The following is a 13,840-nucleotide window of genomic DNA, read 5'->3' as shown; positions in this document are numbered from 1 at the left end:
GTAATTACTAAACGGTCTGCAACGGGAAGTGTTATAATAATATGCTTTGTAAACACGTAATTGCTAATGCACTGTAACTCCTATTAATGTAATACAGTCTGACACTGAGGAACAGCAACTGTTCCATTGCAGTTACATGGAGACTGCTGCAGTGAGACCTGCAGTCATCTTCCTAGCAGACCCAGGCTGGAAGCACCCTGGAAGTCAACCACCATGTTTTGGACTGGGCAGGGGGACAGAAGCTCGGGCCAGGGTCAATGACCTATTTATCTTTTAGAAGCACAGATCTTGAAGGGGAGAGAAGAGCATGGACTCAGATTAAGTAGTAAGAGAAAGCTGGGATCTGGTAACAGGTTGCTTCTCCACAGACTCTGAACAGTTCTGGAATATCCTTTTGTGCAACTTCTCTCTATGTTGGGCATTTGTAAAGAGCTCATCACTGTGCAATCTGGGCGCTAGTGATGGATGAGCTCCCAATGTTTGGAGGCTCCATTTGCACAAGCACCCAAAAGTTTGGATTTTCAGCTGAAACTCTTGGGTCTTCCAGATTTAAAGTAATTCCTGGTGCCAGCTGGGTCAGAAATAGCACAACAGCCTCCCCATAACAACAGCCTGGTTGGTACTATTTTGAAAAAGAACGTTATGGTTCTTAAACCCAGTTTCCTACTTTGTTCAAGCTTCAAAGTAGATTTCATTTAAGGATCAGTATGGAGTAGTGTACAGAGTATCCTTGGTAAGCTCTTTTTTCACCTGAACTGGTTCTCCTTGCCCAGGAAGGCCCCGGGGCTGTACTCCTGTGTGAAAATATGAAGAGGGGAACAAATCAAAGATCCCTGCAGTTCTGATGTAGCTGCCAAGTCTGAGGCATCCTGCACTGGCAGAGAGATGACTTAGATGACTGAAAAGGTCTTTTCCATCTCTCACGTCTATGATCCTCCCTCCACAGATTTTGCAATCAACAGCAGTGTGACCAAGACAGGGAATGTGCCCATCAAAGGCCAGAAGGCCAGGGATCCATGGCCCAAATTCATGATTCCTCAATTAGATGCACTGACTCAATTTCCCTTTACACTGTGCTACCCTCTTCCCATCTGTAAATAACTGGCAGCCTGACTTTACATGGTGGTGCTTCCACCCACTATGTTCTCCTGGCCCTCCACTACTCCCAAGGAGCAGAGCAGAGGGAGGGAATTAATGCAAACAGTATCAGCATTAAGCCAGCAGTCTGCCACATATTAGTCCGCATTCTCTTGGGAGCATATCATGTAGCACAGCTGCTCTCCAACTCTACTCCCATCTTGGCTGGCTTCAGCCTCCCACTCACAGAGACCAGTTTACACACAATTCTTGTAAGGGGGAGGATACATGCTACAGGGATGCTACCACATATCCACTTGCCCTTCTTAGTGGATGACAATATTTCTGTGGGTTTTCTCTGGTCTTGCTCCCCTCAGCATCACGTGGCAGGGGGATCATTTGGATCTAGCATTCTGAAGGGATTTTAAAAGCCCTTAGAGATCCCAGCCAGATCTCTCAGGGGCTGAACACTCCTAATCCTTCATTTCATACGAAGGCATGGCATGCAGTGGAGAGAACATTCAACACCTCCAGCATTGCAACTGAGGTGCAAGGAGTGTTCGTCCAATTCCTCTCCTCAAGGGATATAAATTAGGACACAAACAAAACAGACAACGCCTTGGTGGAGAGACATTCTCAGAGCTGGATTTGTGCAAGGCCTGACACAAAAACCAGTGAAGTCAATGGAAAGTCTCCCATTTATTTCAACAGGCTTTGGATGAGACTTTCTGAACTCACCCAGTGAGAGAACTGCTTGTACTCTTAATAAAACTGTGAAAATCTTGTAACTGCCCCTTGTGCAGTTCTAGTTTAACTGCTGGCATACTACATTTTAAGCTGACACTGAAGTGGGGTAGAGAAACATTTAATTTGTTAATACAATAAATTCATTTCAACACTCCATGTTTCAGTGCCTTCTAATATATTAAGCTTATAAGAAGTGACAGAGGGACTCAAGTTAAAGACGAGAAATGTAGGGAAATGCCTTTCCCTTGTGCCAGTGTCCTGCCTCCCTAATAGAAAAAAAACAGAGTTAATAGAGTTGAGGCTTCTTCAGGGAGATTCACACCCAGCTGGATCCAAAGCTTAACTGTAATGCAGCTGCACCAGGGAGAAATTTGAACATAAATGTATTCTGGCTGAGTATGTCTACTAACTTTATCAGCTGTGCTATGATGTCTCCCCTGATCTTTTCCTCTTCCCCAATACTGCAGACCTCCAGCTACCCACAGACAATTCTAGTTAATACCAATGTGTGATGGATTTTATGATTGAATTTAGTCTGTAATACTGAATCATGACCTCAGAGCACTCACAATGTTGCTCAACTGCCCTATATGTAGAAACTGCATAGGAGGCTCCTACAGTGCTCTGGAATACCAATGCCTTTTGATAGGCAGCAGCAGCAGCCGCCAATAACACTTCTGAGACCCTCCTCCAAATGATACCATTTTCCCACCCATAAAGGCAGGAATTATTCATAGGACACTGCCCCCAGAACACAAAAAGCCTTTGCTTACCCACAATCTTGAAAGAAAGTGTGATCTGAACTCTCGGAACACTCCACCCCTCAAATATTATTCTATGCAGTGCTCAGATGAGCCTGAATCTTGATGGGACCCTAATATTAACAAATTCTGGAATTCTTCACCTTTTCTCAAGCCCACCTGAGTTTAGGGTTCAAAGATGGCTGCATGATCAATTTCCCTAGCATATGTAATTAATTAAAGAAAGGCCTGAGCCAAAGAATTCAGATCTAGATACTGATCCAAACTCTCCTCAAGTATGAGGGCATTTGGATCAGGGGTTCTGCCTCAGGTCTGTATCTAGGCAGATCTACACTTAAATTGATGCAGCAGCTACAACTGTGCCACTGTAGCGCTTCAGTGAAGATGCTACCTAGGTCCATGGGAGAGCTTCTGCCAGCAGCGTAGGTACTTCGACTCCGCGAGAGGTGGCAGCTAGGCCAATGGGAGATTCTCCGGTCAACTCAGCACTTTCTACACTGCGGGTTAGGTCTGTTTAACTGCATCACCCATGGGTGTGAAAAAGCCACACCCCTGAGCAACACAGCTATACAAACCTAATTTCCTAGTGTAGACCTGGCCTATACAGTAAATTATACAAGTTATTATATACAGGTCAATATTCAGGTACAGCCAAGACGCCTGATTACAGCTTTTATACCAGAGGTTAAGCTGAACTTTCATTCTCTGTAACAGTGCTCTATTACTTCAGCCATGCCCTCCTAATTGCATTTAGACACTCTCTCACTCCTGGCAGCTACAGGCTGTTTATATTCAGTACTGGCTCCGTGTGCTTGTGCACTGATGCAGAAGTTGTCTCAGTGCATCTAAGTGGGTAACCTTGAAAAAGGCAAAACTGTAAGATGACATGTAAAAGTCTGGAGCTGCTATGGCAGGACAGATGTGAAATGCAAGGGGGGTAAAAGCAGATGATATCTCAAAGACCTAGAAACTAAGAGAGTCACCTTTTAATTACAAACTAAATCCCTCCTTTAAAACTCTACCCCTGGATTTTACCTAGGGACGCCATAACAATTCAAGAACAAAGGCTTATATCCCTATTCAGGGACCACCAAAAATTACCCTTTAAAGGACCTAATTATGCAGTACTTATGGAGGCTAAAATACTAGTGAATTCTTCTGGTCTTCAAACAACCCTCAAACCTCACCTAGCTCAACAGAAGCAAGCTCCCAGCAGACCAGGACCCAACAACTGAAAGCAGCACCAGACCCTCCCATGCAAAACCTACAGACATAGCTCCACTGCCACAATGATCAATACCCCACACAACATATCTTTCAAGAGCCATAGGTTCTACACATACCTATCACAAGGTGTGGTGTACCTCATCCAATGCACTAAATGCCTCCATAGCAACCCTGGGAGTGAAACCAGACAATCACTGTGCTCTCGAATGAACTCACACAGAAAAATAATAAAAGACAAGAACACCATATAACCTGAGGGTAAACATTTTTCAAAACACATTCATTCCACATCTGACCTCTCAGTCCTCGTCTTCAAAAGAAAGCTGCACAACACTTTCAAAAGACAAGCTGGGGAGCTTAAGTTCATAACTTGCTAGACACTAAATATCATGGTCTTAATAGAGAAACTGGATTTATGGCTTAAATACAACCATCTAACTCACTAACCCCACCTTTTTTGTCCTGTGACTGCAGAAGTACTAATGGGCCACTTCACTTTGAATGGACCCTTAAAATGTGCTTTCACTACTTATGCTAAATAACCTGTTCCACCTTGTATTTAGGCGATACACTTTTGAATACCTTTCCCAAACCTTGAACTGTGTGTGGCTCGAAAGCTTGTCTCTCTCACCGACGGAAGGTGCTCCAACAAAAGATATTACCTCATCCACCTTGTTTTTCTAATATCCTGGGACCAACACAGTGTCTAATGACACTACAAACAGTGAATTCAGTGGGAATTTTGACAACATAAGGACTGCAAGATCAGGCCCACAGACACCAACTGCTTTAAAACAGGCCTGCAACCAGACACTAAGGGCAAAACTGTACTCTTAGTGTGTATCTACACAGCAATTAGACGCCTGCGGCTGGCCCAGGTCAGATGACTTGGGCTCATCGGGCTGTAAAAATTGCAGTGTAGTTGTTCGGGCTTGGGCTGGAGCCTGAACTCTAGGACCCCATGAGGGTGGAGAGTCCCAGCACCCAGGCTCCAGCCCAAGCCTAAACAGCCACACCGCAATTTTACGGCCTTGTAGTTCGCGTCCTGTGATCCCAAGTCAGCTGACGCATGCCAGGCCTGGGTGTTTAATCACTGGGTAGACAAAAAGGTATAAATCTGGAGCACCTCCACTGTCTTCAGTGGACTCATTTTGCATTTACACTGGTGTACTGAGAGCAGATTAAAGTAGGCCATAAATATTTTAGCTACTTTTTCAGCTTTGTTATTCTGTTTAAAGTAGGAAACATGACAAACCTTTGATTGTTTTGTTTAATACCAAATAACAATTCAAAGAGAAACAAACAAGCAACAGTAAACAATGCCCATGATGTACAGAAAACACCTGATGGAATTAGAGGAAGTCAGTGAGTGCGACCAGGGCCACAGACACTCCACCTCATTTCTTCATATTTAGGAAGACACCATCCATCACCTATTTCAATGATCACCACTCACTCACACCAAATAGTGAGGCGACAATATGGGAGATGTTAGAACTTCAGCTGCCTAATTTAAAGTGAAAACCCTGAAGCACTGTGTATTCCTACTATCATATCAATGGCCACAAATAAAAATTTAAAAAACCTTCAAAGACCAACTTAAGAATTTAACTATTGACCTAACTGATGTTTCCTCAAGAGTCATCCCATTAAAGCTAAAATGTATGAAATTAGCATGGGGGGGGGGGGACCACTCCACCAACACTATTAGTACAGCATGGGCTTGACCCTGCCGTCATTACTTGCATTAGCAGCCCTGCTGACTTAACTGGGACGACATGTGGTGAGTAAGAATTACTCACAGAAGTAAGAGTTGCAGGATTGTGCCCATATTTGAAGTCAGTGATTATTACAGTGGCCGATTCTTCCATTAGAAAGATTTAAGTGACTTCAGACTTTTACATCCAACTCTTAACTTAACTGCTAGGTATTTATACTATGCTCATCATCATGGTATCTGAGCATCCATGTAGAGCATGCATTAAATACTGTTGATCTCTGTGTTCAAGCAGTGGCTTTCGCAGTGCTTAAAGCCCAGAGACGACAATGACAACACCAACAGATGCGTGGAGTATAATACCTGCAAAAATTAAAATGCATTATATGTACATATATTTACATGAATATCTGCCTCCTTCTGGAAGCAGATACTATAAAGTCTGGAGGCATGACTTGCAACAAGACACATTGCCTTGACACACTAAGTTCTATACACCAAACTTTCATTTGCTGCTAGGGAGGTTCTCAAACTGTTTAGATTCAGCCTCACAAACTCTGTAAAAGTTCTGGCCACACTCACCTCTGGCAATGGCATTCCATTGATGATCAGATCCGGTTGCTGGGGACTCTGCCCGGTGAAGGTGTGATGATAAACGTGGTTGGAGCCTGTGTTTCTAGTATTCTGATTCTCCACATTGAGGAAGGTACTTTCAGATCTGCGGCAGCCCAGTGGCAAGGTCTGCTGATGATAGTCAAAATAGTTGAGAGATGAAGTAAGGGAGGAGCAGCTCACCACATTCATTTTATCTGTCTCCTCTACATCCCGTGGTACCAGACGGATATCATTCTTGCTGATTTTTTTCTTCTTGCTTGATTTCTTTTGATGCCCATAAGAGTACTCTGCAATTCTGTGGGACAGAAGAAGCAAAATGAGTATCTAATAGAATCCTGAACTGTGCCCGGCTCAATAATTATTAAGAAACCCAGAGGGCTTAGCCCCATCTCAACACAGACTTCTTATTCATGCACCTTATGTCATGTTTTGAATCCTGAGGCAATATATGATCTTTAGCTTATTTTCATATGTATAAAGTTTACAAGTAACACACAAAAAGAAAGGGAAGGGAACATTTCCTCCGTGTTTTGTTTGGTGTTTATAATTGCTGATATTTAGTTACCAGGAATAAAGTTCAGCCTGCAGAAAAGAAAAAATGGAGATGTTAAGGTCCATGAACTGAAAAGAGTACCTGAATTAATTTCCATGTGTAATAAGGATTTTTAAAGTGTTTAGTTCATGTAAATCAAAAATCAGCATGACCAGAGGTTTTTCTCCAGATCTTCTCCCCTAGCAGTAAATACAGCAAATTCCACAATATTCTTATCTTGCACACTTATCCCACCATACTCCAAAGGCTGTTTGCATAACAAAATGTTTCCAGGTTGCTTTTATTTCAGCTCTTTCATGGTACCATTTGATAACTTTAAATCTTCTCTGGAACCTTTCTTCTCCCCTCCCCCCAATACCCCTCCCCACTTCCTTGGAAATGTTTTTCTTCTAGAAACTGAAGAGCAAAAATGATGTTTTCAAAGAGAAACTATTCTTCTGACCTTTTCTTACATCAGCTTGTTTTTCTATGCCTGTCTTTCCCCTTTGCTTCGTACCTGCTGAAAGAACGAACTGATGCAGGATGTGTGTCTTTCTCTCTTAAAAAATACCAAAGGAAGAAAGTTACCATTAAGCTACTGGAAAAAATAATTAAAAACATAATTGCACTCGGCATTATCCCTGTACATTTAGATTGAAGTAACTGTGGTTCTTTTTTGACCCAGAGGACCGTGTATCATTATCAATGCCACACAGATAGATATAGATATGCATACAAGATGCCAGACATAACAATACTTCTCAAAGGAATTATGTTAAACTATTACCATAGCCAGAAATATACATTCAAAAGTATGGAGTTTGTTACTTTTCAAATTATGATAAAGGTGGGTTTTTTTGAATCCAATAATTGCAATTAAGGAGATAACAGCAAGAATAAGAAACACAGGTTTATCTAGAAAGGTAAATATTGTACAAGCATTCTTGCTCTACAAAGCTAATTGCCTGAGCCGGAAAAAAAACCCATCAAAACAGCTAGCTCTCTCATACGCCTCATAAATGAACTAATTTTATGAAAAACCTCCTGCAGATGTTGATAGGCACCTTGAAAAAATAAGAAAAGAAAAGACAAATCTAAACAGACATACAAAATGCACATATGGGACACATGATGATCAAAACCACATCTAAGCCTATACAGTACTTCTTTGCGCCTCTGCAGCTGACTTCACTTGATCAGATTTACGCTGCTAATAGAATGATCATTCCATTGTGCTTGTCAATAAAATAAAGGAATTCAGGAGATTTTTGTTGCGCAAAAGATCTGTAGGCATGCAGGCTAGTCTAACAACACTTGACAGAGCTTTAATTGTTTTGTTTACCTCAATGTTTAAGTTTGGCAATGCCAGAGTCCAATTCTCACAGCATTCATTCTGATGTCCTTTCTCTATTGACCAATTATTTAATTAAACTGCACTTCATTAATCCCTAACACACATTAAGCCTCCTGGTTCTTTGTTTGAAGTTGTTAGAGGCTTCACCACGATTTGATTTTAGACAGTCAGATCCTATTCTTGTTTAATGGACCAAACTGGCAAGAAATCTGGTATATTAGCTCTCATTTAAAGCTAGGCATCCCATAATATAGCACATACAGTGCTTTATTTGTAGATGATTTTTCCCCATCCAGCAAAAGGGCTTATAAACATGCTTTATGTTGTGAAAATGGGATATAAAAACTGAACTCTCCGTTATTATATCTCTGTAAATAAAACTTTAAAGACTGCACATTCTTCTGCACTATAAAATTGCCACAGGCAATCATTATGTTACAAAGGTAGATCAAAATTAATTTCCATTCCTTCCATCTGAAAGATTCAGTGCTGAAGGAAAGAAGAAGTCATGGCTAGTGCACTAGTAACAGGATTAAACCATTTATGAGGCATTGCAGCTGCTCCTTTATGGCATCTGATTGATATTCATGTGTGGTTAGCATTTGTCTACTAACTTGTGTAACACAGAGAATAGTAAAAGAAACAATAATCGCTTGGCTGTTACATATTCAGGGAACACAATTTCAGATATTAGGCTTTCATAGCAGCTAAGGTTTCAGATGCAGAGATGACCTACCATTCCCCATTTTGGACTTGTGATCATGCATTGCAAAATCATGCAGAGTTGTAAATATGATCATTAAAACAACTGATAAGAACTAAATCAACCGTTATATTTTCACAAGGAATTGGGTTTATTCAAGGAAATGACTCTTTTCCCCCCTATTCTTTTGGATTTATTTTTGCTTGTAAGAGCTGCATCCTGCAACACCCATGCACAATAGTTCTTTTATATGGAAAGAAAGGGCTTTAAGGGCATTGCTCCACTTCGTGAATTCTAGCTGAACCCTGATTTCTTTCATAGTGTGTTCTCCCAGCTTCCACTTTTTTTATATCCACCACTCCTGGAGAAAACCAACACATAAAAAATGCCCATAGTGACATCCTCTGGTGGGGACAGGATCCAAACATCATGCAGATGAACCTTAAAGCAAAGCCCACCAATACCAACTACTACTGTAGGCATGGACTTGCTATCCTATGTGTGGACTCAGTGCTGTGAGCACCTACAACTCTCCCCACGTTAGGCTTGTTCCTTTTCAGCTGTTCAATGCTTCAAAAATCCAACCTTGCTTTACAACCAGGATGGTACTGCTCACCCAGGAGTGAGTGCAACTATATAAAACATAGTTCTCTCCTGAAATCTAAAATCAGGGGCTCTCTCCTCTTTTGGTAACAATTCGATCTGATTTTTCCCCCTGAGCACACAGGAAATAGCTATGCTGATTTAAGACAGATTGGTTTGTTCTGCTACAGAATGCATAAGAAAATGTATATTAGGACAGATTGTCAAAACACACTTATTCAGACTGGAATATTCTTTTCAAAACCACTTCTCCCAGAGTAATTTAAAAAAAAAAGTTTATGGAAATTTTCTTAAAAGCAACATAATATCATGAACCCTCATTTTTGCTCCTAAAAAGTGTGCAATACACCTGTGGGTTTAAAACAAATGGAAAAGTAATTTAGATTGACAAATCAAAGCACATATTGCATGGTACAAAGAAACAAGTTCACGTTACCTGCAGTTGTAGGTCCTTATTTCCTTGTTATCCCTTTTACACTTGACTGCCACAAAGATCATGGTGACAAAAAGAATGGCAGCAATAGAACCCAGGGCAATAATGAAAATCAGTGACAAGTTAACAGATCCTATGGATTCCTGGGCATCGAGAGCTGGAGATAGGTATATCAAAATCAAGGCAGAAGCTGAGAGCGATGTTTTTCCATGATCATGCGCCACCACGATCAGCTCGTAAGTAGTCTTTGCATTCTCCCCGAATGCTCTGGTGGTCCTTATCTCTCCATTGAGCTGATCTATTTCAAAAAACCCTCTATCCCCATCTGCCATTTCATAGGATAGTCTTCCATTCTCCCCCTCATCATAGTCATCTGCCTTGATCACTGTCACTAAGTAACCAACCCCAGCGTTCCTAGGAATGTACACTTCTGCAGTCCCATTGACCAGAGGTGGGGCAGTTATCACAGGGGTGTTGTCGTTGACATCCAGGACGATCACTCTGACGGTGGCATTGCTCTGCAGGGACGGGTTGCCCCCATCTTTGGCCAAGACCTTGAACTCGAAAGCCTTGGTCTGCTCGTGATTGAAGGACCTCAAGGCATAGATGTCCCCAGAGTTGGGGTTGATGGAGACGTAGGTGAAGACGGGCATGTCCCTGACTTGGGAGGGCACGATCTGATAGGAGACGCTGCCATTTAGGCCCAGGTCAGGGTCCCTGGCGGAGACGGAGAGGAGGTAGGCCCCAGGGGTGTTGTTCTCCTGCACGATGACCTGGTAGTAGGGCTTGGAGAAGTGGGGATGGTTGTCGTTCTCGTCGGTGATCTTGACGGTGAAGGACTTGGTGGCCTGCAGAGAGGGCACCCCGTTGTCCCGGGCCTGGATGGTGAGGTTGTACTGGTCCCTCTGCTCCCGGTCCAGCCGCCCATCCACCAGGATGGTGGAGAAGCTCTCGTACTCCTGCAGGCGGAAGGGCACGCTGCCCAGCAGCTTGCATTGCACCCGCCCGTTGGCCCCGGAGTCGCGGTCGGAGACCCGCACCAGGGCGATGACGTAGCCGGGCGGCGCGCTCTCGCTCACCTCCACCAGCTCGCTGTTGACCGAGAGCAGGTTGATGAGGGGCGGGTTGTCGTTGGCGTCCTGCACGCTGACCGTCACCTTGCAGTGGGCCGGGATGGAGTTGGGCCCCAGGTCCTTGGCCTGCACGTCCAGCTCGTAGCTGTGGCCCTCCTCGTAGTCCAGGGGGCCGCTGACGCTGAGCAGGCCGCTCTGCGGGTCCAGGTGGAAGAGCTGGCGGGCCCGCTCGGACACGTAGCTGTGGAAGGAGTAGAGCACCTGCCCGTTGGTGCCCTCGTCGGGGTCGGAGGCGTTGAGGCGGAGCAGGGGCGTGCCGGGCGGCGCGTTCTCGGCCACGCTGACAGCGTAGGCCGGCTCCTCGAAGAGCGGGTTGTTGTCGTTGGAGTCGATGACCCGGACGCTGAGCTCCACCGTGCCGAAGTTGGGCGGGTGGCCGCCGTCCAGCGCCGTGAGCAGGTAGCTGTAGTGGGACTGCGTCTCGCGGTCCAGGCTGCGCCCCACCACCAGCTCGGCGAAGCGGGAGCCGTCGCCGCGCGTCTTGGTCTCCAGCCCGAAGAGGTCGTTGGGGGTGAGCTCGTAGCTCTGCACCCCGAAGCTGCCCGAGTCCGGGTCGTAGGCGCTCTCCAGCGGCACCCGCGTGCCCGGGCTGGCCGTCTCCGAGATCTCCAGCTCGATCTGGTCGGTGGGGAAGCTGGGCGCGTTGTCGTTCAGGTCCTTGATCTCCAGCTTGATCACGCAGATCTCCATGGAGCTGGACATCACCTCCAGCGAGATCACGCACTTGGGGCTCTGGCGGCACAGCAGGTCCCGGTCGATCTTCTGCTTGGTCACCAGCAAGCCCGAGCCCGGGCTGATGTCCACCAGGTGCGGGGCCGAGTTGGAGACCACCCGGAAGGCGGCGGGCTGGCGGGGGTCCAGCACGAAGCCGGCCTCCCGGGCGTCCTTGCCGATGTTCGCGATCACCGTGCCGGCGCGCTGCTCCTCGTCCACCGAGTACTTCAGGTTGATCAGGGCTCCTGCCCCGGACCACAGCAAGGCGAGCAGGACGGGGAGAATATCCATCTCCCGGTTCCGCACACCTGGCGCCCCTCTCCCCTCCTGGCTGCCTGTTGATCGCCCGGCGGGGGCGGGGGTCTTTTGGTGCTTGGCTGTCTGGGGGAACCGGGGTGGGGTGTGTTGTGTTTTAAAATAGGGTAAAATCAGAGGCAGAAATCGTCTCGAGCCTAGAGACGATCAGCTCGTCTGCTTGCCCCGGCAGTCACCTCTTTATCAAAGTTAGCATCGACCATCCCAGTAAAATCAGCTGCGCTTTCCGCCCATCGAGGTGCATGCAGGTTAAAAGTTATAGAAAAATTGTATTTTATAGAGAGATTAAAAAAAAAATCACAGAGCAGTCAATATATGAGGGGATCTGGATTTATTTGCACCTGGCATGCGCAATATCTCCCCCCTCCCGAAAAAAAAAATAGCACAGACCTCACTGCAGAGACCAGGCACACTTTAAACACATCCTCGTGGTTACTGCATTAAAAATAAAACCCTATTTAAAAAAAAAAAAAGCAACCAGACACCGAAACAGCGGCTGGTGTGAAAGTGCGGCTGCAAACGAGCAGGGGTGGGGGAAGCCTTATCCGATCATAAGTCACAGACTGGAAAGACGGGGGAGGGGAACGTCTGCAAAATAAGATGCTACTGGGGGGTCGGGTTTTGGGGGGTTCCTCAGGGCCCTACCGCGGAGCCACTTCCCTGGGCTGGAGATGGGGAAGGCTGTGTCATCTCGGAGAGTCATACAGTTAGCAGTGGAAAGTCACGCTCGCCTTTGGAAACCCGAGCTAGTCAGTTACACCGTATCCGCCACGCAAGTTCTTACAGCAGTTTGCACAGCAGCCCCACCTCTCCTCCTCTTCCTTCGGCTCGCCCGGGGAAAGTAGGAGCAATAGGTTGGCTAGGCAAAGCCCGAGGCGCTCACAGCAGGGGCGGGCTGCTCCGCGGTGAATCAGAGCGCTGGCGTGCTGAGCTCGGAGACAGCCTTCGCCTTTTTCCTCTCCATTATTATCTCGCATTCATCGGGTTTGCGAATGGGCAGGGGAAATAAAGCTCGCTCCAGGAAAGTTTCACTTCCAGGCTCATAGTCCCTGAATCGTGGCTGGACACGCGCCGGGGAAACAGCGCGAGGCGGGCGCCGGGCTTGGCTGGCTGCGCGCGTGTGCCCAGCCGGCAGAAATGACGCCGTGGACGAGTGAGGAGCTTTTTTATATTTAAATTCTTCAGCAAATCCGAGCCTCCCAAATCCTCAGGAGCCGCAGCTGCTGCAGGGCTGGCGGCGGGGGTGCTGGTGCAAGCCCACCCCAGCGGTGCCACGCGTGTGCCCGAGCGCTGGGCGGCTTGGCTTCCCCACTGCCCCGTCTCCACCTCGCTCGCCGCCGCTGCGGCTGCTGCTGCTGCAAACTCCTGGCCACCACACCGTCTGGAGAGAGAGCGCGGCTCCGGACCTGAGCTACGCCGGGCTGCAGCCAATCAGCGGCCGTGGAACCGCGTTCCTGGCCCAGGGGCGGGGCCAAAGCGGAGCAAGGGGAGGGAGCCCGCTGGAGAAACTTACAGAGTGGTACCAAAGAGCGAGCAGGGCAGTTGGAGACCTTCGCAGCTTCCTTCGGGGCCAGGGATGCAGAGAGGATCCGGCTGTTTCCTTGTCGCTTTCAGTCCCTTTCATGAAAACGACCAGGGCTTTATCTGTCAATATGTGTTTTGTCTGGTTGCCAATGGATTTAAATGATGGGACGGTTCCTTCTCTTCCCCCTGCAGCCCCCGACTTTGAAATGCACCTTTAATATTATGAGGCGTTTGGCAACAAGCTGGAGGCAAAACACAGCAAGGCTTTTTCCTCTTTAAATAGCGGAGCCACCCGCAGTGTTTGAGCTCTGGCTTTGCTCATCTAGGATATTGGCTGCAATCATGCATTTTAACTTTTGAAGGGGGAAAATCATGTTTGCCCCAT

The 13,840-nt window shown here is 46.4% G+C and overlaps 1 protein-coding gene across 8 annotated transcripts in view; it reads right to left on the bottom strand.

Annotated features, from left to right (window-relative positions):
• PCDH19 (protocadherin 19) overlaps window positions 1-11,966 on the bottom strand; it is a 113,192-nt gene extending 101,226 nt beyond the window's left edge. For 6 of the 8 annotated variants that reach the window (XR_012160921.2, XM_073360845.2, XM_073360846.2 and 3 more), the window contains exons 1-3: window positions 9,773-11,966; window positions 7,194-7,235; window positions 6,112-6,439 (exon numbers count right to left, since the gene is read on the bottom strand). Coding sequence is in view for 7 of the 8 variants with exons in the window: in XM_073360845.2 (XP_073216946.1) it covers window positions 6,112-6,439; window positions 7,194-7,235; window positions 9,773-11,907 (2,505 nt within the window). In the remaining variant the exon portion in view is untranslated. The remainder of the gene's footprint in view (window positions 1-6,111; window positions 6,440-7,193; window positions 7,236-9,772) is intronic. The other 2 variants (XM_073360847.2, XM_073360848.2) reach the window with 1 other exon arrangement.
• Between the last annotated feature and the right edge of the window lie 1,874 nt (window positions 11,967-13,840).

Source organism: Lepidochelys kempii, chromosome 9 (assembly GCF_965140285.1).
Source record: "Lepidochelys kempii isolate rLepKem1 chromosome 9, rLepKem1.hap1, whole genome shotgun sequence".
Lineage (NCBI taxonomy): Eukaryota > Metazoa > Chordata > Testudines > Cheloniidae > Lepidochelys > Lepidochelys kempii.
This window is presented reverse-complemented; position numbering and strand designations above follow the sequence as displayed.